The following is a 27,829-nucleotide window of genomic DNA, read 5'->3' as shown; positions in this document are numbered from 1 at the left end:
GGCCAAAGGACCAACTAGCCTCTGAAGATGAAAAATAAAGCATAAATCTTGCAAAGGAGATGAATTAATAGGTTTACAGTGTTTCAGACATCACTACTGGTCACAAAACAAAGCAAATGCAGAAGAGCTACTATACACTAGAAAACAATCAGTAGCTACTGCCTTAGAATAGCAGAAAAATTACACAAGGCATATTTATGGGTTATAAAAGCCCTTTTATAAAGCCATTTTTAAACAAAACCAAAAAGTTTACAAAAGAAAATAAAAGATACAGAAGAATAAGTTGCTTAATATATTCCAAAAAGAGAAAAATAAGAGGGGACACAATTCCAACATGCTGAACGATAAAGGGTTTTTTCTTTTTCTTTCTTTTTTTTCTTTTTTAATACAAAATACAAGCGAAGGATACACATACTTAAAACAGAGCTCGGGAGCAGGTACACAGTCCTGGGAACCCCTCAATAAAAGCAAAGCAGGGTTTTGTTACTTTTTTCTTCTTTGCAGGTAACATACAGAGACTGGAATATGTAAAATTAAGTAGCACAAAAGACCATCACACAATTCTACCAATGCAGTTGCATCTATAATTCACGAACATGGTCAACGAAGTCATGTTCACTTCAACCCCTTAAAAAAATTTTTTTTTAAATAAAGCATTAACGTTACATTCAAACTTAACTCCTAGTACCATGCTGCAGATCTCATATTGTCAAGGTATTGCAAGGACTGCCAACCCTTATGGGGGGTTTTATGCCCAGTGATGACAGAGCCATGTTTAGCAACACTCTCTCAGGTCATGGACCAGCAGAAAGAGTCCTTTATTTGCAGCCCCTCTCCTTTTTCTGGCCACTAATGGGGGAAGAGGTGCAGAATGTGATGGGGGTTTATTTTAGCAAAAGCCCAACAGGGCTGTGAATACTCAAGACAAATATTCATTGCATACCACTGAGTGATGCCTTGCTGATGTTAAGGGCCCAATGCCCCACCAGGAGTCTCTTCCTCCTTTGTTTCGGGGTAGTTATTTAGGGTTTGCTGTGACATGTTCATGGTAAAACAAATTATGTAGCTCTTATTTACAATTTTTGTAACAATTGCTTCTGCAGGAAAAAGTAAAATTCACAAGTTTCCAGAACACAGAGGGATAAAGTTATCAGACACTCCCATGCGCGCACACACACACACACACACACACAAAATACTTCAGGGGCTTTCACACACATTGGTGTGGCTTAAGTTGACTGAGTATTTCTCCATCCCACCCTGCCCTTCCCAATATATATAAATATATATGTAACCCTTGCCCCTGACATACAAAGCATATGCTCCATGCTGTCTTGCAGTCACACTGAGCATGCTCAGACTGATGGAATCGTTCAATTCCCTGCAGTTGTATGGGGCGGCAGCTTACAGAGATCTTTCCAATAGTGGTTGATACACAGAGTCAGCACACAGGGAGAACTTGACTAGACTTAGAAAGAGAAACATTTATGTTTTCATAAAGATTTTAATGAAAAAGGACATTCAAATGCCAGTCATCGACTGAGGTGGGGAAATCTTAAAGGAGGACACGGTAGATTTTGGAAGGTGCTTTCCAAGGACAGTATTGGTGTCATTATTGTTCTGAAAAGTTTGTAATAGCTGAAGTCAGGGATTAATTGGTGTTTTTTTAAAAACCATGTTCACCAGTATGACTGGTTATAAAAATAAACCTTCCACAAAGAAATTACATCAAGCAAAGCACCAATTTCTACAGCTCAAAAGCTTCCAGCATGTTAGTTTCTCCCCAACCCAGGCGCCTCAGCTAACTGTCCAGTGTACATTTGGATTAACAGACGTTGAGAAGTCAAATATATCTTCTGCTCCCGCCCCTGTACAAACAGTTCTTTGCTTCCTGATGCAGCCACATGGTGGTGCAGAAACTGAGCATGCTTAGAACAATTACCTACCCACCCTTTCATTCACTCCAGGACAGCAGTACACCATTTCCTCTCCCCCACACACTTCTCTGCTTTAACATGATAGTTTGATTGAACACTGAAATTATTAAAAGCTTCCCAAACTGCTCCTACATCTAAATTCTGCTCTCACCCCCAATCCACTCCAAATCCTAACCCCATCTAATTTTAACTTGAAAGGAGAAAAATCCTCTATTGAAGGGAATTTTGACACTCGTGTTGAATTGATGTTTTTTGGATTTAAACAGAAATTAAATACAGCCATATTTGTTTGACATTAGGATTTAGTATGCAATCTCCAAGCATCAGTGAAATCTTGTTTGTAAACCTTTGCTGGCCACACCGAATGGACTGTTAAAGACATTACTGTTTGTATACAAATGCAAACTCAAATGTTGTAGTGAGGTCCTGAAGCAGAAAGCTCTGATGGAAGTTAATGGAGAAGCTGCCATTTTAGGATGGAAACCAGGACAGGTGCTAGATTAGTGCAACTTTGGAAGCAACCCATTCATGTCAGTGGAGGTGCTCCAAAGGTACACCTAGGTAACAGATCAGAATCTATCCCGGGTACTCAACTCTTTACTGACTTGGGGAGATTGGAGGGGTGGGGGAATGTGTGTGGAAAAGAGGCAGAAGCCGCAATCTGTTTTGCTCATTGTTTTTAAAGCCTTCTCACAGGAATGAAACTATTTCTGCTCTTTGAAATAGGAACCCAGTCCTATCCGCCCCCTAAAAAGAGGCGCCCTATTACTTCCCTTCATGGAATTAAAATGCTTGAAAACAAAACTTTTAAAAGGACATGTTTAAAAAAATAGTCTACTGCTAATCAGACATGCTCAATTGGTCTTAAAAACAACAAAAACTTTGTCTTCACAATTTTTTTTATCTGCAGGAAAAATGAGCTGCTCTATTTCCAAACGGAGAGGGTAACCTGGAGACAAGTGGATCTAGACCACTGTGATTTAGTGTTTGCATGTACTACCAAAACACTAGCCTACAGAGAAATAGTTACAAAGATCCAAACAAAAATGTAGCATTTACATAGTGTTCAGATTGTGACAGATTCAAAATTAAGAATCCTACCATCCTGTCATGTCAGCCATTAGTCATGAATACACAAGCAGAACAACAACAATTTTACAAAGATTCAGGGCCATAATTGGCAGGTATGAGAGAATCCAGAGTCCAAAGACTTGAGTTCATAACAGAGGTCTAGTCTGAACATTGAATTTCCAGGTTTCAGGTATGTATCACAGCCTGGACATTAGTTTAACTTGTTAAAAAGGAAAAAATACTTTAATGGAAACTACAAAAAACGTACACCCTTCAGAACAGATCTGGTCTAGGGGCGAAGTGTATTTAGACAATTAAAAATACAATTAGCTGATTCACCAGATCTACTACTGGAGGCAATATACTCTTAGTAAATCTAGTACACTTAAAAAAAAAAAAAAACAAGTGCGAACGAACAACCCAATAGACAAGAAAGGCCTAAGTGTGTATACTTGTAGTTTGTACTGAGAGGGACTATCTGCATGGACCAGAAAGTCATTCATGGAGGAGCATGTTACCAAGAGTCAATTTACATGCAGTGTCCACATAGCTGACCATTAGGAAGTTGTCCATTTAATTTTTTTCTACATTACTAAAGAATTACAGGACTATGATCTGAAAAGTTTCACTTAAGGATTGCAAGAGACTTTTTGCTCTCCTGATATTTGGATGGGAAAGTTATACATTCACTTCTTGCTCAAGTCAGTCACATCACAACCCAGCCTGAAGTTGTACTGCAAAGTTAAACCCCTAAAAGTACAGAATTACAATGGATAGCCTTTATTATAGTGGCAATGTTAGTCTCCTAGTTGAGAGTTAGAGAACTTAAGATGTATACGCCAAGATAATGTACAGCCTCCCAATGAGGTTCACAGCCATGAATCAGATAAGACAACGACTTGGTTGCTATTAACATTTCATTCTGTGTCTTTAGCGCCACATTTAGCTCAGTGTCTTTAGACTCCATGGGATACTCTGCCAGGTCTCCTCCCAGATCATAGTAGTGCATCCCATCTGAAAGCTTTCAGAAATCCAACAGCCTTAAAAATCCAACAACACAAGACCAGAAATCCAACTCCCTAGCTGTCTTGTTACCTTGAAGAGGCTAGTTTAAGAACATATATAATCGACTGAAAAGATTATGACCGTCAAGCTTGCCAGCTATGAGAGAGAATGTGCAAGATCTATAGAAAACAAAGGGTTAAAAAGATATCAAGTCCAGTTTTTATGTTTCCACCAACAAATACTGCAGTCCCTGTATCAAGGTTTCAAGGAAAAATCCTGTGTACTTTTATTCCTAAGGGTTAAAGGAGATATGGCGGCTTTGATAAAAGCACAATAAAATGCCACTGCACAGACATCAAGTGTCTTGAATTTGGTGGGACAGCCTGCTTTTGTATGCACCACGGTCCTGCTACACTGCCATCAACACTGTTCCCTCCCATTAGTGCTCCAATTCCTACTCAGCCAGTGTTTTGGCTTCAGTAGCAGAAAGCTGACTCATTAGGCGCAGATATAGGGGTGTGGGATCGGCATGAAGAACACTCCCACATTGCAGGAAGGAGGAGCAAGAAGAAATAGATGTGAGGGTGGGGTGAAGTTATGTTCTATACTGGTGGGAGTCTGCCATCCAAACACTATAGCTGGAGAGGGTTGAGAGGTATGACTACACAGCCTTTCTGAGGACAGACGGAAAGAGAGGAGAGAAACACTTAAGCATGACTCATGGGATCTGAGACTGTGGCATTACAGGAATCCATTGCTTCACATTTATAAAAAGGCCACCCCCCTCATCCCCATAACTAGAGTTTAGTTTGAGACTAAGTTAATTTTTTGCTTAAAATGACTAAGAAAAAACTCCCATATCATCATAAGAAAACCAGGCTTTAAAATTTTGTTTCAAAACTTTCTCCCACGTTCTGCCTAACTATATCCAGCCATGAAAAGTGACAGGAGTAATGGGTATGAGCAGCTGGTGGGTTGCAGGTCTGGAGCCTAATGAATGCACTTTGCCAAGAGCAGAATGCAATTCTACCCAGCCAGAGACAAAGGATATCACATCCTTATTGGATAAGTCCTTTCTAAAGGATGAAACACTAAGGTGGACTATTATAAGTCTCCCGAATATTGCCTATTAAAAATAGTTGCATGAACCCAACAAGCTTAAATATGGGTAAAAAGATCTTATTTAGAATTCATTAACTTCCTTTTTTCTGAGGGAATGAATTTATGTCAACTGAAACTACATGATGGAAGGTGAATTTGTTGTGTGTTCCAATAAGGAACAGTAGTTTTAAAGGCCCTTTTCAGCGTTGGGAAATCTATGCTACTTGATGATTTGTAAGTATAATTTTTAAGTATCAGCCTCATATGCTATTGCTTCACAACTGCAACATCCCTTCAAAAATATATAATTTTTAGTAAGTGATCCATTTAGTTTTAAATGGCTTTCAGATTTGGTGGGGGACAAGAACAGAATGGCCAATAGAGAACAGTGACTTCAAAAAAACATTACTGAATAAGGGTTTTTTTTTTTTAAAAAAAGGATACTGTATTAAACAGTTGAAAGCAAAGACAGCATTCAAAGCCCATGAGTCAAGCCACAGCCAAAACCGTGTTCTACCCCTAAGTATGTTTTCTTTTCCTCTTATTTAAAAACAAAACAAAAAAAAAAAAACAAGCTCCCCAAACTGCCATTTAATCTTCACCAGAGGCTGCTTCATCTTCAGACCCTTCATCCCCCGATTTCTCTGGTGGAGGGCTGGCTGATTTTTTTTTCTTTTCTGGGGGGCTCTCAGGCTCGTCATCTTCTTCTTTGGGAGATGGGGTCTTCTCTTTTGATGCCTTTGAAGCTGTGGGGCGGCCCGCTTTCCCTTTGCCTTTCACCGGACTGGGTGTCACTAAAGAAAGCAAAGCACCAGTTTCATGAGATCAGCTACAATTACATAAATAAAGCTTTACACACAGCTTTACACAAACAACCTCTACTTGGAAAATGTATTCTCCAAACCAAATCCAGGTTGTTTTTTGTAAGATGATACTTGCAAAGATGAGTCCTGCATTAATGCCATTGGAGCAACAAACTGTTAACGTGGATAATGATGCCATATCCAAAGTAAGAGATGACTTGAGCAATGAGAAATCAGTAGAGGCAGGAAAGCAATTGGAAAGAAAAATCCATAATTCTCATTTTCTTTCAAATAAGCTGACAGGAGATAGTAAGGGATAGGCAAATCAGTAGGAGAAGTGTTGAATTTGGCACATACAGTAAAAACTCAATCTTTTCATTTTCAATCAGATGAAACTCCAATTTATTGGTTGAAGTCATCACCAGAACTCCTTGATGAAAGCCTATCACATATCAAAAGTCATGCAATTATAGTGTTCTAGTTCAGAGTTAGCCTTCGTATTAGGTTTGTCAATAGCACAAGTCTGTTTCATTAACAGAGAGCAAACTTGGGCAGTCTTCTCAAATGTCCCTCATTTTGAGGGACTTCACTCATTGTAGTCCCAATGTTACCCACACTATGAAGTAAGGGTGTCCTCGCTTTTATAGTTGAAGTTATTTACAATCAGAAAAAGAGAATTGTGAAGCACAAGTTACAGAAGAGTTATCTACACTAAAGAAACAAATCTGACAATATTTTAGTTTTGTGATATTAATTTTACTTTGGGTCCATCACCCTTGAGTTTGTCACATATCTCAGCCCACACGTGAGCTAGCTTTGACAAGCTAAGAGGCACCATCTTTGGTGCAAGTGAATGCCAATCTACTTATAGTTAATGGCATGCTGTGAGGCTGGTCTTCTGAAGCTTACCAGGAGTGGGAAAAATTACTTTAGGACCAGGCTACTATTTTATTATGGATTCATTTGAATGTTTGTAGGCGTTCAGAGGAAAATAAGAAGTGTTAAGACAGATGCCTGATAAATCTAAAAAGGACATTTTACTCTTATGCAAGGTTATTTAAGAGCCTGAACTCAAGGGAAAGTGTTTCTAAAAGATATTTACGAACCATTTAATTGCAAGATTTAATGAGCTGCTGGATGGCAGCACTGTGGCATCAAAGTAAGCAGCTACCTGCAGCACAAAAGCTCAACTCCATGGCATCTCAAAGAGAGAAACTCGCTTCCACAGAACAATGGAGCTCATGGGCATCCCCTCCCAAAAAAACAAGACCGTTCAAATCCCACTGCTAGTGTTCGAAGCTCCCAGCAGCCAACAATATATTATGAACCAAATGTCTTTTGAAAGTTTCCCCACAACCATGAAGGGAAAAAATCTTGTTTTGTAACTTTTCTTTTTAAGAAAGCTGCAATTCTGAAGCACAATTTTGCAACATGTTCTGTAGCTGTGAAAAACATAGGGTACAGTAAGGTCGTAGTAGTAATGGTATAGTTTGTGGCTGCAAAGGCACTTTCATCAGAGACTCCTATTTCAAGGCATTTTCATTTGTTGAAAAGCTTCCTTTAGGCTAACATTTCTCATGCTCACGGTCAGCTAGAAAAGTGGAATAAAAATGCATTCAGTAATTTGAATATCTGTGCACCTCTATATAGCTATGCCTACATTCAGAGGTCTGCATATTGAAATAAATGGAGTGATTATTCAAGGTTGTTAGGCCCAAGTGTCAACTACTTTAAGTCACCACAGGACAAGCTGACTAGAGACAGGACTGGAAGCTAAGAACTCAAGAGTTCTCATCCCAACATTGCCACTGGCATGATCTTTTTTTTGTCTCAATTTCCCTATCAGTAAAACTGATTTAATTCTTATTTACTTCACAAGGCTGTTAGTTAATTCTGAAGTGCTAAATAGTTTAAAAATCTAATTATGCTTTATTAATCTCCAGAAAAGCAATGATGAAAATCATTTGATTAATATTCCTTTAAGCAGATGAACAGTTAGGAAAGAGTGACATTTACACACTCAGACACAGCCTTGCTAACTGATCCTTACAGCTGCAAAAATATTCATTTTTTGAAGCAAGTGGCTTCCCGTCCAGTAAGCTCACCTGTAGCCTTTAGCCTGGGCTTAGGCATTTTCTTTTCTTTCCTCTCTGGCTTGGATTTCTTGGCCACCTTTTTTTTGTTCTTTTTTGAACTGCCATAATCACTATCATCATCATCTTCCATGAGGAAGTCTTCATCACTGCCAGAATCTTCTGCAGGGACAGAGAAAGGAAGTGTGTGTTTGTGAAGAAGCCTTTATATCTCTTCCAAGTGCAAAGAAAGGAAAGAGGTCTAGCAGTTAGACTGGTGCATGGGAGAGGAGTAAGAGTCAGGACACCTTAGTTCTATAAGCTGTCACATACTTGTGTCATCTTGGGCAAGTCATTTTACCACTGTGCCTCAGTTTATCATCTGTAAATATTTCATAGCGGACGACAATGTTTGTAAAGATACCTATTTTATGGTGATGACTTCGTATTTGTAAATGGATAGTGTATCAAGTCATGCACCTCTTTGCCCTGAGCTTAAGACAAAAAAAAGGATACACTACACTACAGCTAAACTTAATTCATCCCTTGAACAGATATGCCTTAACACTGAATGCATTAGTGAGCATGCTGCATCCAACGCCCAAGAAGTTAACTACATTTAAGTCACACTACTCCAAACAGCTGCTTTAGTATGTTTTTCATTACAAGCCCCCTCTACTTACTCTCCTGGAATGGTGCCTCCTCCTCCTCCTGCTCTTCCTCCTCACTGCCCACATCATCCATAAGCATCTCTCGTTGCTTGGAAGCTGCTTTGGATGCTGCCTGCCGTTGCTGGCGCACGTTTTTGTGGTCTTCTTTCTCATCCTCACTGTCCTCTGTAACACAAAATTCACCATGTTGCAATGAAGACCCATGACATAGCTCCTATTGCAAGCCAGGAATATGTGGTAAGAGCAAAATGAAGGCCAAATCATTCCTGATAAAGCAGGAGAATTGAGAGGCTTGCTGGGTAACTATCATAGCTGGTTATTTGAGTGTGGTCAAAATTCTCCCTACATCAGGCATATGGTTTTGAAAGGGCTCAACCTTGAGGTCTTGTCCATTAACCATGAACTTAAGAACCAGGACACTTTTTCATAACAGGAATATTTCCTCAGCATCCTGCACTGACCCATTCTTAATACAGAGCAGAGTGCTGCTTAGTGAAAACGTGCTTCCAAGATCCTTTGTAACGAAAGGTGCTCTATAACTGTCAGATATCATTAATGTAAATTTAATAGCAAATGCTATTGTACAATATGACAGTTATGATTCCCACATTGAACATAACTGAACACTGACTCAAATTGTTCAAGTCAATGTTGCATTATAGTACTATATTTTTCATTGTAAAAATATTTCACTCATGATGGTTATAGACTCTGCGCTCATATTTTTGTGATTCTAGAGCAGAATAAACTGGGAAATACTGTAGTAAGTTATTTAAACTCTCGTTTCCATCCAGCTGACAGACTGAAGCTTGAATAAAAATGCGGAAAAGCAGAAGAATCTCAGTACTAACGCTGGGGAATGAGGTCAGGGAACGGCTTCACACTAGTCAACGATCCTTGAGCTTCCCCTCCTCCCACCCACTTGCCCAAAGCTTAGGGATAAAAGTGGGGGCACAGGACAGCAGGGGTTTCAGACTTTTCATCTAAAGGAGAGGTGGAGGGAAGGAAGAGCACATAACTTGCTAGAGAGATGAAGCACAGAGTATACTTAGTTCCTAACTTCGGATTTTGCTTTCTGGATCTTTGGCATTCAGTCACAACATTTAGGCCAGCTCAGGACTGATTTCAGGGCAACATACCCGAAACAGTCGCTTAACAGTGGGAAAGATCTTTGTTTTTACCCTCTTTACCTGCAGCCCTTTTCCTGGATTTGGAGGCTCTCTTGTTCTTTTCAGGTTTGGCTTTTTTTGCCTTTTTGCTTTTTTGAGAGCTCTCATAGTCACTGTCAGCTTTGCCATCATCTGCTCCTAAGTCATCATCCTCGCTGCCAAAGTCTTCATCTAGGAGAAAATGGTGACAAAATGAAGTCTCAAATACTTCAAGGGAACATATGCATTGGAGCCATAAGAAAGTGGCAGGTACAGTGGACTAATATTTTTGGCCTTCCTTGCTGGAAGTATTACTCTAGCATTACATGAGCAAGAGCTTTGTATAGCTCAAAAGCTTGTCTCTCTCACCAACAGAAGTTGGTCCAATAAAAGTATTACCTCATCCACCTTGTCTCAGTAGTACTAGATCACAAAGGAAGAAAATCTGGTGGTCTAGTCCACCAGGACTAGAAAGAACAGGAGAATCAAAGATAGCAACTGAGTTAAGGTGCAACGGCAGAGCTATGTATTATGAACACTACTCCCGTCGGCATCAATAGTCCTTTACTTTAATATAATCCTTGTTATAGAAATATTACAAGGATGATATTCCTATAACAAGCCTACTTGGCTATGTGTTAGCAGCTGGGTAACTACCTGGAGAGTGTGAATCATCTTTCTTGGTCTTCACATCTTTTTCTTCTGAATCCTCACTGCAAAGGAGAGAAGGAGAAAGTTTTATCACTATTTTCGAGGATGGATCTGCTGTACTGGGTAAGCCTGTGGTAGCTGGGTGAACTGGTACTTTTAGAGGCTGCCACTTTGTGCTTCAGAATCTAAGCTCTCGTTTAAAAATAAAAAAAGTTATCTAGTCATTATGCTTGTAAAAATAACCACCTCCAAATTGTGAAGCAAGTGTAAACTGACAGCTGAAACAACAGCTCTGAGAAATGAGCTGCCCAGTTCAGCTCAATAAACTGTTAACTCTGAAATGTAAAATAATTACTATTGTAACTAGCTAGAAGAAACAACATGGAGTGAAAGGATCTTCCTTTAGGATGCTAAAGGGTGTAAAGCCAACACAGCAAACCCAGCCTAGGAGTAAACAGTTTTAAATAGGACTGGTGAAAAACACAGGTAAAAGCCAGTAATGGTGAAACAAATACACTCCAGACTACTGAAGGGTTGTGCCAATGGCAAGAATGGATAAGGGACTGTAGAACATAACTAGTTCTGAATCTGAAATTTAACGTCACACATTTCTGAAGCATGTTTTGATTACTTGAATAAGCTAGTTTGTTTACAAGTTCAAGTCTTGTGGGAACAACAATTAAGTTTGTATCACATACGCATATTTGCCACAGACTGAGAAGGAACAGAACTAGCGGCTCTCATAGCAATCAACATTTAGATGCTTTCAGATCTGATTCTCTCATAAATTAGATCATCTGAAAGTGGCCGAAAATATCTAGATTCTGGTAATATTTGGGAGTAATTCCTGGACAGCAATCTTGGCCTCCAATATTTCTAAGCTACTGGAGCACAGGTAAGTAGAAAACACAGCAGCAGCAGATGTAGACTGCAGCAGTTCTCACAACACTGCATCCTGCAAGCAAAGGCTAAAACAAAAACCACCCAGGAAAGTCATACAAAAGTGCTTGAAGTGCCAGCACTAAAAATCCCTTTGGGTCAGATTCCTACTTACTATTTATGTTGCCGTATTGTGCTAGGATGTTTGTCAAACAGAATAGCACCCTTCCCTGAAGCACCTAGTGTAAAAAGGTCAACATCTCAGACGCAAATGTCCTTGTCTCTATGTTAGCTACTGAAGTTCAAAGCCAGACTGAAATATTTCTCCTCTGCCCCACCCACACCAAGACAGCACATGGGCACACACCACTACCCACTTAATCCTACGACTGCCACTAGCGCTCCTCCTTACTGCCCAGAAACGTAAAAGCACCTCAAACTTTTGTGGAAAAAAACACAGTCTTCACTCTTAGGTTGTTTGCAACAATTCATTCTCAAGCAATTGCAAGAGGGAAAGTATGCACGGACAGCGATTCCCCCTTCCTAGGCAGGTCTCCGCCAGATAAACAATTAGGGCAAGCATTTATACCTTTTGTTGCATACAATAATGATCAGCAGCCACATCTTGTTTATTCATATTCCTTCCTGATATCTTACTTTTCTCAGCAGTTTCTGCTACAGTCTGCATTCCATTCTTATCTAACACAAGGTTAAAACAGTATCTCTTACAGTTTTTTCCCCCACTCGCCCAGGCCCTGCCTTAAAGTCTCGCGTTATTAGAGTTAGTGTTAGCCTGACTCTTGCTCTATTCTAGAAACTAAAATATCTGCGTTCAAATTCCCTTTATCCCTTTTTCCACTTCCACACCTTGAAGTAGAGTCCTATTGAAAAAATGACCTGCATCCTACCAAATATAGAAGGAAAAAAAAAAGATTAATGCCTCATCTACAGTTAAAATTAGATCAACTGAGCTACACTGCTCAGGCTGTGAACATTTTTGCACCTTGTGCAACTTATGTTAACCTAACAGGGACTGTAGATGCAGCCAGGTAGATAGAAGAATTTTTCCGTCGACCTAGCTACTGCTTCTTGGAGAGGTGAATTTGGAAAAACCCCTTCCATCGACATAGGAAGCATCTACACTACAGCACTACAGCTGCACTGCTATAGCACAGACATGGCTTTAGTTTTTACAGTAAACCCAAGGCAGTCATCACCAAGAAATAGCTGGCATACTTTCCATTTCCAAGACTAATATTCAGCTTGTAAACAGTCAGTGGACATTAAGGAACACCATACAACCAGTCATGGTAGGCCAACTTCTTGGTGATGGTTGCCTTGGGTTTACAGTAGAAGTCAAGAGACTCTTTTGTCCTGTCTGGTAAGATGCAGGTAATTTTTCAACAGGTCTTCCCTTAAGGGGTTGGCTCCCTTTACATTTCTGAGCAACCTCAGTAATCAAAGTAAGATATTTTCTTGAATTCCAGACAAACTATGAAAATGGAGAACTAATAAGTCTTCACTATTGCGAATGCTTCCACTTCTGTAGAAAGCATTGCTAATAGTTGAGGGGCTTTTTCCGTCAGATCCAACAATGACTGTAAAGCACTATAAAACTACGGAGAGACTGAACTATATCAAACTGGTAGCCCGCCTACTCTTGTCCTGTGTCAAGATTTTTGTAGCTCATGCGACTCTACTTGCTCCTGTTCTAGTTGCCTAGCTCTGGAACATGATTTTAATGCTGAAGCTCTAGTGACATATGCTTTATGTCTGGCTGCACTGCCGGTTTGAAAAGGAAAGAGAACCTCAGTGTCCAATCCCCTTTTGCTGGCTTGGTCAGCAATAGTCCTGCCATTTTAGGAAGCTTACACAGACTATGCACCCTACCCACAATCATGTTTGTTATGATCTGGCTTCCTCAATATATTCAAATGTTTCAACTCAGCACAGATCCAGTCCTGCATTCCAACAGACCCTAGAGTTCTGCTGAAGACTCCTCTCTCTACAGTAGATGGGCTGCTCCAATATTCTTTTGACTCAGGTTAGATCTCTTGGACCAATCGCTGGAGCTAGGAGCTCTATGCCTAGAATCAAATTTGCTATTACACAACATGGAGTCTACACCTTTCCAGATTCACAGAATGAGTTTGCCAGCATGTAGCACAGACATAAAATGCTCTTCTTGCGGGACCTTTCTGCCCTTTTTTCTCTCAGCAAGAAGGCTGTAGGATCTATCAGGCCTTCAGGATTTAGGAGTAAAAGTCCCAAAAAATACATTAATGGGATTCCTTAGACCAGAGGTTTTCAAACTATGGACCACAGAGGACCAGTGGTCCGCGAGCTCCATTCAAGTGGTTCGCAGATAATTCCCTCTAAGGTGCGCGCCTGGGCAGCCGCACATGAGAGAATGAAGGGCCAATCACCTAATTAGAGGAGCTGCACAGGTGTGGCTCCACTAATTAGGTGACTGGACCCCGGAGAAGACGCACATGTAAAGTGAGGTGTTGATCTTGGGGGGACAGGAGGTAGCTGGGAGGAGGCAGTGGGGTGAGAAGAGGGGATGGGGGGGAATTAGGGACATGCAGGGCTGTGGCGGCCAGAGAAAGAGGTGACTTTCCCCAGCTCCAGGGCTGTGGCTGCCAGGGAGACAGCCCTCCTTCCCAGCCCCAGCTCAGGGGCTGCTGCGGTTGGGGAGGGATGGCACATCCATTGCATTAGAAAGGTAAGACTACTGATATTAAATGATGAGTTGTGTGCTTTTATTTGTAGACCAAAAAAATGTTATTAAGTTTTTTTTTAAATAGCACTTTTATCCAAAGCCCGCCGAGACCCTCAGCAATTTTCAAGTGGTCTGCGGAAAAAAAAGTTTGAGAACCACTGCCTTAGACAGCAGCCTCCATTAATAAATTTCTATGTCCAGTTAGTCACTTGCAAGTGGAAATTCACATACAATCTAGAGGCAGATTTTCTAGATTCTCTGAAGGGAAGAAGGATGTCAAACAGGGTGAAAAAAAGAAAAAGCACTTCACATTGCCAGATCTCTTTCAAACTACTAGGATACTATTTAACTGGAGATGCCTATACACCCTAAGCTTCAAGTAACTGAGCCTTCGATGCAAGGTAAGGGGACCATTCCATGACTAAAATTTCTTTACTCTTTTTAGAACCCCTTGAAAGCTCATCACCATACCAACTAGCATTGAAGGCTTCAGTGCAATGAAGTGCACATCACTTACGATTGTTGCGACCTACATGGCAAGACTGGTTTAGCTAATGTTGGGCTATCAGAAGTAACAGAAACAACTTCTTACCTGTCCTCCTGAGAATTCTTTCCAGGCCGCCTCTTATTTTTAGCCTCCCGGGGAGATGAACGGATTTTCTTGGCTGGAGGGCCAGAATCTCTTCCATAATCTTCATCTGAACAGTACACCAGAGGAAATGGTTTTGAAAAGAAGCAAACTAGGCTATAACTTCCAGCAATCCAAATAGAGTACTACCTCTTCAAGTACACCTCTATCCCGATATAACGTGACCCGATATAATACGAATTCGGATATAACGCGGTAAAGCAGCGCTTGGGGGGCTGGGGGGAGGTTGCGCGCGCCAGCGGATCAAAGCAAGTTTGACATAACGCGGTTTCACGTATAATGCAGTAAGATTTTTTGGCTACTGACGGCAGCGTTATATCGGGGTAGAGGTGTATATTTAAAGTTACCAAGCCATGTCATTTTTAAAGGGGGTCAGATCAGCATCCTGTCAAAAATCCAAACCTTCAAAACTTCAATTCAACTTTACAAAAGAGACACATTATACTCAACCTGTATATCTGCAAACTGCATAATAAGTTAACAAGTTTAAGATGCAGCAGTCATAGGAAATACTGCAGCAGTCATAGAAAATACTGCAGCAAAGGCTTCATGGCAAGAGAAAAGTTGATCTGAATTTTATGGAAAATCAGAACCGTACATTCTTATATTCAGAATCATACACAAATCCATTAAAATTTGCCCCTATTTCTTATCTTAGGTGCTCCAAAAAAACCACTGTTTAGATACGACAAAAATAGACAGGTGTAAGGTCTTTCACAAAATCGTTTAAGTTCCAAATTACGCACAACGATTACAGGATACTACCAATAGTACTGCAGTTAAGAACTAGGCAAGCCTCAGTCATATTTTCTTCCCACTAAATGTCAATATAACCTTAATTAGCAGAGCAGCAGCATGTTTACTTTCCAAGAAAATAAAACATTATGATATTTTTGGAAGCCATACGGATAATCTAATTCACATGAATATGCAAATAACTAAAAAAGGATGATTCACAGAAAAGCCAGTGTGCTAGGATCAACTATATAAACTAATAAATTGGCTGTGGTAAAATATGAGGAAGTAATTTCAGGAAGATTCTGACAATAACAAACCAAGAAAGGCCTTTAGAAGCTGCCACAATATAAGCATTAAAATAGTTTTTTACTACATTAAAAAATATTGGGGTACACATTTACAAACCCTTATCGATTCACGGCCATGGTAAAGAGTGAACATTTGTTCTTTTTCAGAAAAAAAAATTACAAAAATAGTTTACCAGCATCATCTGATTCCTGAAACTGTGAATAATCGACCACCTTCCTGTTCCTGTTTAAAAAAAAAAAAAAAGTTAAGTTTAATTAACAATTTATGATCTTGGAAAGACAGATTTTTTCAAATCAACAAAAAAGCACCACTCTTGTTTTCTGATATAGAATTCAAAGTCTGCAAAGTCATTACTCACCAATACCTCCAAAGGGCAACCCTAAAAACACTTCCAGAAACTCAGCCATCTATATCTTAACAGTCAGAAACTGATGCAGGATAAACGCTCTAGCACAGGAGTTCTCAAACTTCATTGCACCGCAACCTCTTTCTGACAACAAAAATTACTACATGATGCAAGGAGAGGGGACCGAAGCCTGAGCCCTGCTGCCCAGGGTGGGGAGGCCAAAGTCAAAGGGCTTCAGCCCCAGGTTGGAGGCCTGTAACCTGAGCCCTACCATCCAGGACTGAAGCTGTGAGGCTCAGGCCCCAGCAAATCTAATGCCAGCCCTGGAGACTCCATTAAAACAGGATTGCAACCGACTTTGGGGTCCCGACCCCTAGTTTCAGAACTGCTGCTCTAGCAACTTCCTCTGGAGCCGTTAGGATTTATAAGGCTGGATACGTTTTCATTAAAATATTTTATTTATATATATGGTAATTTTCCAGTTTCTATTAGAGATTGCTAACAGGTATCCATCACTTTGCTTTTGCCACTAAGTTTCTGAACAGTATTCTTTGTGCAGCTTAAGAGCACAATTAACAGAGCCACCCTCACCTGTGCACACATAGTCCCTTTACTCTACAATGAAATCATATCCAGTGTTGTGTTGCTGTAATATATTCAGCTACAGTTCTTGAGAACCACCTTTAAAGAACCCTAAGATTAAAGTGAGTTTTCACTACCCCTTTAAAAAAACCAACAACCTGTTCACAGGGCAGGAAACATTCAGTTTAGTTAATAACTGGTTTTAGATATTTTCTATCTACCTCCCTATTGATACTGCATTTGTTACACTAGTTACGTATTAGGGTTTATGAAATCTAGAAGTTGCACTATTTTAAATTAAAATAGTTAACCCCCCCAAACACCTTTAGTTAGGGTATGTCTATACGTACAGCGCTGTAGTTGTACCATACAGCTGTGACGCTGCAGTGCATCTGGTGAAGACACTCAAAAAAAAGGTCACCTCCGCAAGCGACAGAAGCTCTCGTGCTGACATAGTGCTATACATGAGCACTTATGTTGGTGTAACTTATGTCACTCAGAGGGGTGGAATATTCACACCCTTGAGTCACAACGTTTCGCGGACATAGGCCTTAGGCATAGCCTGAAACGGGTGGAACTTTGTTTAGGCCAGACCTAGAAGTTCCTACATCCGTCTGTATCTCCATTCCACCCCCAATCTTTAGCCTCAGACATGAAACATGTCTGTATTTGTGCAAGTTTCTTCATGAGTTGAAACTTGCACAAATACCGACAGATATCATCTTCCTTTCCAAATACAAACGGATGGACATCATACCAAACGGACTAGACATGAAACGGTTGCTGTAGAAATAGTATCAAAGATGGACTTCCAGGTACAGACTGAGCAGGTGAACTAACAATGTCATGCACATGCCATTAATACAGAGACCAAAAGACAGGGAGAATTGCTTGTATAAAAGTTTTCCATAGGATATTAGCTGCTCTTTACACAAAATTCAGTGACCTCCAACTGAATTTTTAAACAGGACAGTGAGGGAGAAACTGTAAATGTTTTTGTTTTTTTAAATAAAAGAAAACAGTGACAAAGCCTGTCATTTCACAATGCTTTGGCCATTATATTTGAAGCTTCTTCACAGAATAAGCCTACAATCAAAATATTTGAATATGCCAAGCAGACAAATATAGCATTTTCAAGATTAAGAAAGTCAGTCCTTGAAAAGGAAGAGAAAAAGATTTGTGCTTCCTCCTCCTTGTTTAATTTCTTTTGGGATATATATAAAAGAATGCCTGAAAGGTTTTTTAAAAAATGCAGATTCCACCTATCCTTTAAGACTTCATAATGACTAGAGAACAATGAGGCAAGACTGAAAGTTGACAAGTTAAGAGTGAAAGTTGGGTTTTTTTTAAGAGTCATTTTTAAAATTTTGGTTTCTCATGGTTAACACCAACTTAATTTCAGTGATAAAATAAAAAATTGGAAGAAAAAAATTATTACACTGGACCTTTGTGAGTTCAAAGTATCACTACCCCTCCCACTGATTGAAGCAGCAGTTGGGAGCAACTTTTTATTGGAACTCAACTAGTGACAAGGATAGAGAAGTGCCCCACTCCTCACACAGCTTCTCCTGTGGAGACTTCACTACTTAGTCTTCTGGAGAGTGAGGGAACAAGTAGATCAACGTGGCTTCCATTAGGGGCTCTTTGGGTATACAAAGTGCCCTGCCAGTTGGCTATTTTGAGATTGTAGCCCTGCAAATATGAGGTGCTCCTCTGATGAACTGTATTATGGACAGCCCCAGAAAGGGAAAGACAGTTTTAAGAAGCTATTCACAGTATGTTTGAGTGGAGAGGTGAGCATGGATGCTGCATCTTAAGAGTTTCATTTTCTCCCTCATGCCCCATGGCTCTTATCCTTCCTAGAAGTTATGGGACAGATCTGGCAACCTCCCCTGAGGGAACACTTAGTTAAGGTATGACCTCATACATAATCCACACCCTCAGCAAAGTCAGGGACAACCAGACCTTACATTCATGGTATTTCTTGTGTTAAAGCTTTTCTTGAAAAACCCTTTCTGGTTCTCCTTCTACATTATTACCAAAAAGACAAAACAAAATGGGGCACAAGGCATGTTTCAAAAATTCTGAGAGACAATTATGCTTGATTAGAAAAGGTAAGTAATTATAGCTGTAACAATGCACTATGAGCTCCAATTTTTGGCAGATTTGGTTGGCTAATACTATAGAAATGACTTAACAGACACTTCCCAATTCCTCTTCATTCAGTTCTGTTAGCCCTGTACAACCAATACAACTACGCAAGTGCTCACTGGATTCTATTCAGGCTCATAAAATAATATTGTTAATGAAGTTCCAATTGCAGGGCCAGATTCTGACTTTGCTATCTAATATCAGTGATTGACTTAGATCCTAGGATATGCAGCAGGTAGGAAAGTCCTTTTAAAAAAAATAAAGGAATCTAAAAAAGCATAGGCTTTTATATGACAATCACTGCAGTATCAGAAATCCAAAAGTGATGAGGAACTTATCCTCACAAATGCATTTATGAGGTTGGGTAGTTATCTCACTTTTACAGATGGCAAGAGTGAAGTTTAAGACTTTAAGTGACTTGCCCAATATTACACAGACTGGAAGAGTGCTATGATTAGAAAGCAGCTCTGAGACTCAACCCTGCACCTGAACCACAACTCCATCCCTCCCATCCTCCTCTTAAATTTCACATGGAGCCACTAAATCAAACAGAACCACACAATGCCATTTTACATGCACTTTCCAGAAAGGAGCAGCACTTTGAGATTAATACAGTGTACTCTTGGCAAGGCTTTTTGCTAGGATACCCCTAAAATCATACTTTGACTACAGCTGTCAACTCCTTCAAATTCCTTCTAAACTTCCTTTCTCAGCATGCACCTCAATTCGTAGCTATTAGGAGCAGCCTTAGAGAAAGAGGAAGTACCATAATTCAATTAAACCAACCCTAAACAAACCCTCTCAAAAAAGATTCAAGAGGTGGACAGTCAGACTTTTGCAATGTTGAATCCAAAGCAAGTGACAAGAGGGGATTCAAGTACAGCTGCAATGTATCACACTACCCACTCATCTGTAGTCTGAATGTTGTAAAATATGAATTTGGGAATATAACTACTGGCAGGATTCACTGAGAAGGATAGAGGCCAGGCCACAAAAACTCATCTTCTAATTTCAGTTTCAACTATTAGCCTTCCTGGGGCCTAACTCAGCTTTTTCGCTGTGAAACGGGACAAAGATTTATATTTTTAAAATATGTAGAGAGAAACATGAACACTAAATGATGAGATAAAGGTTAATCTTGTGCCCATCCACTTATTTTGTGTGCATGAGTGAACAGACATTTCCCCCTTAAAACAAAAACTGAAGGTAATTTTGCTGCACACTCAGTCTATCAATTTCACAAGGCAATTGTCTTCACATTTCACTAACCTACTGAGCATAATGTAAATTGTAGGATAAGCACCTTGCAAGAAACAAGCAGTCATAAAGGGCTTCACCTAGCTTATTCATATTATTAGAATATAATGTAGCATACACATTTAAAACGCAAAATATTATGTCAGGCAAATAACGAAAACATTCTAAGCTTCTTTCCTGCTTCCAAGCACTAAGCCCTACAGGTTGAGCTAGCAAGATGGTCCCTACTGTGCTCCCTCATTACATTGTCTACAGCAATATTGATTTTTAGAGGAAGTGTGATAAAAATCAGTAGACAACTGTACAGTGAAGGCTGTTCCTTTTTGCCTTGCAGGAGAGAATGACTACAGAGACATAGGAGGGTAAATACAGAAAGATAAACTTCTGGAAAGGAGTCTTCTCAAAAGAACAGGTGCAAAGAGCACACAAACATTCAAGGACTGTTTAACTACAGCTGTTGTCTCTACAAACTGAAGTCAAGCACAAACTGTTCTTCCATCTAGCATTCTTATTCTGGGCTCAACATTCACTACATCTACCAACCCCATGTCATGTTTGTATCATTTAAGGTGAGCATAAATGCAGTCTCTAACAGCCATTGGCAGAAAAATGGCAAGGGTGTCATGAAGATAGAAGGTGCTAGAACGCAGAAGCCATTCTAATAATTCCAAGGCACAGGACAGTATGTTTGTGTACAGTGTTGAATGTTGGCTCACTAGGTAAGTATATGCATATAGATGAATTTCTTAAGACCACTATGTCCAAGAAGCCCTTTGTGTAATCCTCATAGTACACCTCATTGGACCACTAGACACCAGTTTTAAGAGGTTTTTGCCTGTGGCGGAAAGACTATTGCCACACGTTTAGAACCAAGAAGTTGGCTGTACAATATATTTTTAAATATTGCTTGAGTAGTTGTATACCATCTTCAGAAAAAAAAAAAAAAGGCACTCCCAGACTCAATATTAGTGCATACAAGTCACCATGTTAGCGGATAAAACCTCAATAGGGTGGTGTGTGGATAGCTTAGGAAGGCAGATTAGAATGATTTATCCCTGCCTTATGAGGTGCTTAACCTCAAGGTCTCTCCCTGGCACTAAAGTGACATATGAAGTTTGAAATTCAAATTAGAAGAAGAAAAGAAAACCTCCAAGAAAACTTGGCTCATGATTGCAGAGGGAATGCAGCTGGCAGAGCCATCCCGTCCATAGGACAGACTGTGGCAACCACCCCAGGCTTTGGGACACGGGGCCCAGGGCAGCCTGGAGGATTAGCTGGGGGCCTGGCGCCGGCAGAAGCGAGTGACCTGGCCCCAGCCTGCCCCACTGGCTTCTGGCATTGCTCAAGGGAGGGGGCAGAAGCCAGAAAGAAGCAGGACAGGGATTTGGGGGAAAGGGGTGGAATGGGGGCAGGGAGGGGGCTGAGCAGGGGTGGGAAGAGATGGGGCCTGGGCTGGAGGGGGTTGTCCCAGGCGCTGCACCGGGACAGCCCTGGCAGCTGGGGAAGAAGAGTAAATCCTAAAAAGCCAGCAACTGGCTACATTGCCTAGCAAATTTGTTAAATGAATGCTGGCAGAAACAGTTACCTCTCAGGCAATGCCAGAGAATAAAATATGAGCAAGACTAATTAGGTAGACTGATCAGAGACTGTTAAGGTAAGTAATTCAAAAAATATTATTCAGTGTTCAGCTAACACCATTATAAATAACATGAAATATTTACTAGAACATAGGTAAGCTTTTCACTAATTTATGTTACTGCCTTTTTGGATTCCATTCAGCCTGGACTGCTAAACAGAAGAGTGTTCAGTTTCACTTTCTGGTTCTCATCCAGTTGATGGGGAGCTGTAGTTTGGTTTCAACAACAGTGCAGGGAAGCATTCCCATATGGGTGTTTTACATCTAAGAAATATTTCTAGACATATTTGTTTTGCCATGCTTGAATATAATGCTATATTTCTGGCCTTAACTAAATAGACAAACTTATAACAGTTCTTTATTTCCAATGCTTATACCTAACAACAGTTATTCGTCTAAGACAACCCACTATTTGTGTGAGGGATAATCTACGCTAGAATCGCTACAGCAGCGCAGCTGCATCAATGCAGCTGTAGTCCTGCTAGTGCAGACGCTCTATGCCAATGGGAGAGAGCGCTCCCATCAGCATAAATCCACTTCTGTGAGAGGCGGTAGCTATGTCGGTGGGAGAAGCACCCCCATCCACATAGCACCGTCCACACCGGCGCTTAGGTCAGTGTAACTTATGTCGCTCAGGGGGTGGCTTTTTCACATCCCCAAGTGACATCAGTTATACCGACATAAGTGCTAGTGCGTACAATTCTCTTTAAAACGACATAACTGTACTCAAATAAGACTGACAGCCGAGAGGTCTCTAACTACAGACAGTGATCATTTAGGCCAGGACCTGGTGCAACAAGCCATCTAAGACTGGGCCCTGATGGTGGTATCTGCAATTTTAGGGATACGTCTGACTTGCAACTCCATAAAAAACACACTTAAGTGATTTATGCAGTAACAGTTTAAGCAGCCTTGTGCATATCCTCCATTTAAGCCAACTACTGAGGAGAATATTTTAGGAAACAAAAGAGAAATATTATGAGGATAAGAGTACAGGAAAGATACAACTGACTTTCAGCCACATGTGCTATTTGGGTGTTACTTTATGTATGCTGTACCCACTTGCCACGATCCTTTCTTTGCCTGTCTCTTTACTGCTCAGGTGTTCATGCTCTGGGATCATGTCTTTTTTTCCCCTATTAGAAAAGTATCTGGCATATTGTGGACACTACCACAGATAATCTATCCCACTCTGAAGGGCAAGCAAGGAAGGGATAATTCTAAGGAAAAGGGGAGCAGGCAAGCTATAAGTAAGTTTTCAAGAAGCACTCCACCTTAGTTTGAGCATTTGTTTCTTAGATGGCCCAGGTATAGTATTAGGTGTCATATGGTCACATGTAAGTTTTGACCTTAACACCTCTAACTAGGGGAATACTTTCCCTATCACTCCGACAGGAGCACTACCTTAGAAGTAAACATCTAAACCAATGGAAGACTTAGAGTAATATTTACCATTGAAGGGACATGAAAGTTAGACTTGGGTCCAAAAATTCATGTTTTGTGAAATTCAAAGTTTTACAGAACTTTTAAAATAGCAACATATGTATTGATTCAAAGATCTTATTTAAAACATACTGGATTTAGACATTTGCCTGCAGCATTTTATTCTACAACATTATATGTGCAAGTAAAAGTGACTAGAATTGTGACAAGTGAAACTGACAATTGAGTGAAAGGCAGAAGTGCACTGCATTAATTTTAAAAACAAAACAAACAAAAACACACACAAACCAAATTTTAAATTCTCAAACACACATACAACATTTAATAATGCAAGGAAATATAAAAGCTGTCTAATTTAACAGCACATAAGATTTACACGTTTCTATATCAATTTACACATCAGAATAGATGAGACAAGTATGAGATGATACAACCATGTGCTGTAAATGACCTGGATGCTATTTAGAAATTGTTTGTCATATTATGCAAAGATCCTAGAACAACATCCTCTACTAATTTATTCTTGCAATGTTCTATTGATATTGGTATTAGCATCGCTGCACACTTCAAAGATACAGATAGCATCCTTCTTCAAAAATATGTGTAACAAAATCAATACAATTAATTTCGTAGTATTTTACTCCAGGGCACCAAAAATAATACTAGGCCTGGTGCTAGGGTTTTTTTTTTTTTTTTTTTTGGATGCCTGTGAAAAGGAATAAATTGCAAATAAATCAAAACTATTTTTTTTTTTTAAAAGTCAATTTTAGCATTGATTCAGGCTTTGAGACCAAAGTCCTCTAACTACCAGCAAAATAAAGTGGCAGTTCAAGTTTCCCCCACTATCCCAATACTGGTTATCCCCATATTTCATGTAGGGCGATATTTTTTAAATGGATACTTCTTCAGCCAGAAGCAAACTGAGACCATGAATTCATTTCACACCGGCCACTGAACATTTTAATATTCCATCATTGCTGACTTTGGATAAGTTCACCTGTATCTCCCATTAACAATACAAGAAGAGGAGCTTTGCATAAAATTGAAAGCTTGTCTCTTGCACCAATAGAAGCTGGTCCACTAAAAGATATTGCCTTACTCCCCTAGTCTCATTAACAGTACAGTAACAGATCCAATCCTCAGGTAAATCATATATATTTTCAAACCAAGAGCTTTAAAATTATGTGCAGTTTTCCAATTAACTAACACTGGAGGGGCATGAACACATTTGCAGTTGGAAGATTTATCTTCTATTTTTCATAGGCCTGTTAAGACCAGCTAGACTGTGGATTGCTGGCTCCAATTTTGCAACATCCCAGCAGGTATTCTGCTATTAACATCCCACTGAACTCTGCTGAAGACCAACACTTGTCTACACATATTAAGGCAAGCTGCATCTTTTACAACTGTGTATGGTTTCCCAATTTTTTTTTGTTTAAAGTTGGTTATAAGAAAGAATTATGGGTTATTTAATATAGAAAAATTTAGAAACCATACTTTTAAAAATATACATGTTCCTTACCTGTAGTCAGGTTCCAATACTGGCAATTAAGTCACCAGCAGGATGTATACTATATCACTGAGCAGCAAAGTATCATCATCACTGTATTCCAGGATAGAGGCATTGTCATTCAAGCTCAGACCACTAATCCACCTAGTACAGCATCCTGTCCTGCAAAAGGCCAAGGATGCTTCAGACCCTATTAATGTAGCTGGGCAACTAAGTGTTCCATAAAGCAAGAGGAAAAAAACCCTTCTGGACCCTGGGCAATTACTTTCAGGCATGACCTATGAGATATAATCACCCTTATCTTGGCATGCACAAATTATTGGTCAAAATACACATGAGACCTGAAAACTTAGTTTTCAACTATCAGTGTACTGAATGTCCCTTTTATCATCCCCATCTGGGGACATTCAGCAAAAATCTTTGCAGACCAGACAAACCTGAATCCCACCTTTAACACACACAAAACTTCTATGTATCCGAAGAAGTGGGCTGTAGCCCACGAAAGCTTATGCTCTAATACATTTGTTAGTCTCTAAGGTGCCACAAGTACTCCTGTTCTTTTTGTGGATACAGACTAACACGGCTGCTACTCTGAAACCATATTATATTTGTTATTCTAAAATAAAAGTCAAGCTAATGCACATTACAATCCTCTTCCACAAACAAAGAATGTGCCATGTTTCAAGATTGGAAAGACACAATCCCTAATTTACACTACAATTTCAAGTGCTATGCACAATATTAATCAATATAGGCAGGCTACAATAATTTACCATGAGAAAACTTCACAGAATTTTACATTTGCAACCGTATCACAATTCAGCATTGTAGTTTATACTCCCTGGAAACGCAATCAGAACCCAGGCCCAACTCCATTTAACAGGAGTCCTACCCTCCTTTTAAACTGGGGAGAAGGAAGCCTGACTAGGGACGAACTTCACTGTTTCCTCATCCCCGAGCCCACAATTTAATGACAGATCTCTCAGGGACTCGGGAATAGCAGGAAACCCACTCCAAGAGGAAGGTTGTTTTACGGCAAAGGAAAAATAAGGGGTGTGTGTTCAGATACCGCTCCCCGCCCGCCCCAGGTGGGCGGCTCCTCCTAACTCCTCCCCCAAACGTGAGGGAAGTTGGCGGCAGCAGTACCTAGCGGAAGCGGACTCGGAGCCCATCAAAACCTCTCCGTGCCGTGGTCATTATGGCATACTGCATGCATGTCCCCCTCCCAAGAAAACCGTAGAGCACGGTCTGCCCTTCCCTGCCACTCGACACCTCTCCCCTAAGCAGATGCAGCAAGGTATACTGCATGCCTCTTCCCTGAAAGTGTTAAATAGATCACATTGCATCCAGGTACTCCGCATGCTTCCCCCTAAAGTGGGTCATGGCATGCTGCAAATGTTCACCGTTCATCCCCCCGAGCAATAACATGAGGGACAGCTCCCAATAAGCGCCCTGCTCTCCTCCACCCAATAAGCTTGCAGCAACGCACGTTACCCTTCCACCAAGCGTGCAACAAGGTATGCTGCATGCCTCCACCCCTTCCCCCACTACAGGCATGCTGGATTCACGCAACTCCCCCCCAGCCTGGGCGAAGCACGCTACATGCACACACACACACACTCCTCCTCCCGCAGTCCTCCTACAGGGTGCAGAAGGGCACGCACACGCTCCTCCCCCTAATGAGCATGTAGCCTCCCCGTCCCCCTTCCAGGGTGCAGAAGAGCACCACGCTGCAAGCATGTATCCGTCCCTCCCTCCCTCCCACGAGCAAGCAGCCTCCCCCTACGGGGTGCACAAGGGCACGCTGCAAAGATGTATCCCTCCCTCCGTCCCTCCAGCACTAGGCAGCCTCCCCCTACAGTGCGCAGCAATGCACGCTCCCTCCATGCCTGCCTCCCCTCGGCATGGCCTGCAGCAGGCCGCCTGCCCATCCCAGAGGATGCAGCGGGGCAGGGCCTAGTTCACCCGTCCCGCTCTCCCCGCAGGGGGGGCAGCAGAGGAACGCGGGGCACTACAAGGGGGTTGGGAGTGGGGCCTCCTCCCCCCACCGCGCTACCTCCCCCACGCTCACCTGACCGGCCTGGACATTTTCTCCAACCCAATCGGGGCCCGAATCGGGCGATGTCGGCCAAGACGGGGGGGGGGGAATCGACTAGCCTCGATTCGGTGACGGACCCGTCCCCTCCCTGCCGAGAGCAAGCGGGATCCCTGGGCCCAGAGCCTCGGGCCGCGCCGCGCCGCCGGAACCGCCTTTCCCTCCGCCGCGGCAGGCACCGCTCGCGTCCCTGCCGGAAGGTGCGCCCTGTGCCCACTCCCCTCTCTCCACTCCCAACGCCCTCCGTCTGGGTCCCCGCCACTCGCCGCGTCCCTCCCCCCCCCGCAAAATGGTCGCGTTCGCCCAGCCGAGGATATGCGCCGAACGGAGAGGCGGTACAACCTAGCCCGCTGGCACCTCCTCCTTCTCTCATTGGCCGACTGAGCAGCCCGTCCAACGCAATTGGTCCGTTCGAACCATCACGGCGGCTCGGCTCCACCCCTTCCTCCCCGCGGGGAGGGGGGGGGAGAGGAGGACGCCCCACACTCAAGCTGCTATGAGAGGGAACAGCCGATAACAGCGCGCGAGCCCAAGCTGGGATCTCTGCGGCGGTAGATTCGCCACGGGTCGCCCTGCCCGTCGAGCAGCCATGCGGTGGGGCCCGGCCCCAGTTACAAGCCCCCGTCCCCGTCAGGTGTATTCGGCCCCGATTTTATTATTGGTACGGGGTCTGCGATGGGCCGGGAGATGGAGCCGGATCAGCAGATTCGGCACGCGGCCTGGCTTGCGTAGATTTTGGAGGGAAAATGTAGTCAGGCTGAGCCCCTCCCCACACACACCTACTCTGATGCTCCCGCATCAGCCCCCATACCTCTGCCCCGGCACTGTCCCAGTACCTGAGCATTGCAATAGCTTAGCTATGCCCTGAGCCCCTTTCAGCCCCTCTCCATCATCCATGCCTCCTTCCCTTCCCCAGATCTACCCCAGGCCCATACCTTGCTGATTGCTCACCCCGTCATCTACAGCCTGCCAGTCTCTCTCCCTCGATATGAATAATACTTTAATGTCTGGGAGGTACTCACGTGCTACAGTATCAAGCGATCAGAGCCTATG

At 41.7% G+C, this 27,829-nt stretch overlaps 1 protein-coding gene across 2 annotated transcripts; it reads right to left on the bottom strand.

Annotated features, from left to right (window-relative positions):
- Positions 1-59: 59 nt before the first annotated feature.
- On the bottom strand, positions 60-27,062 carry NUCKS1 (nuclear casein kinase and cyclin dependent kinase substrate 1). Of its 2 annotated transcripts, XM_054026868.1 has the most exons (8): positions 26,753-27,061; positions 15,929-15,978; positions 14,653-14,758; positions 10,466-10,521; positions 9,851-10,000; positions 8,673-8,825; positions 8,023-8,172; positions 60-5,908 (listed from the first exon to the last, which is right to left on the bottom strand). In XM_054026868.1, exons 1-8 carry the CDS (start codon positions 26,767-26,769, stop codon positions 5,706-5,708), a joined length of 885 nt encoding a protein of 294 aa, XP_053882843.1. In that variant the 5' UTR covers positions 26,770-27,061; the 3' UTR covers positions 60-5,705. The 2 variants fall into 2 exon arrangements, with proteins under 2 accessions (XP_053882843.1, XP_053882844.1); XM_054026869.1 differs by lacking the exon at positions 8,023-8,172 and having other exon boundaries at positions 26,753-27,062.
- Positions 27,063-27,829: the final 767 nt, after the last annotated feature.

This window comes from Malaclemys terrapin, chromosome 4 (assembly GCF_027887155.1).
Source record: "Malaclemys terrapin pileata isolate rMalTer1 chromosome 4, rMalTer1.hap1, whole genome shotgun sequence".
NCBI lineage: Eukaryota > Metazoa > Chordata > Testudines > Emydidae > Malaclemys > Malaclemys terrapin.
This window is presented reverse-complemented; position numbering and strand designations above follow the sequence as displayed.

Excerpts from the sequence above, each read along its gene's own strand:
- NUCKS1 (XM_054026868.1), bottom strand. Across the intron at positions 10,522-14,652 it reads AAGAATTCTCAGGAGGACAG|TGAGGATTCAGAAGAAAAAG; the intron begins GTAAGAAGTTGT and ends TCTCCTTTGCAG. Across the intron at positions 8,173-8,672 it reads GGAGGCACCATTCCAGGAGA|AAGATTCTGGCAGTGATGAA; the intron begins GTAAGTAGAGGG and ends CTGTCCCTGCAG.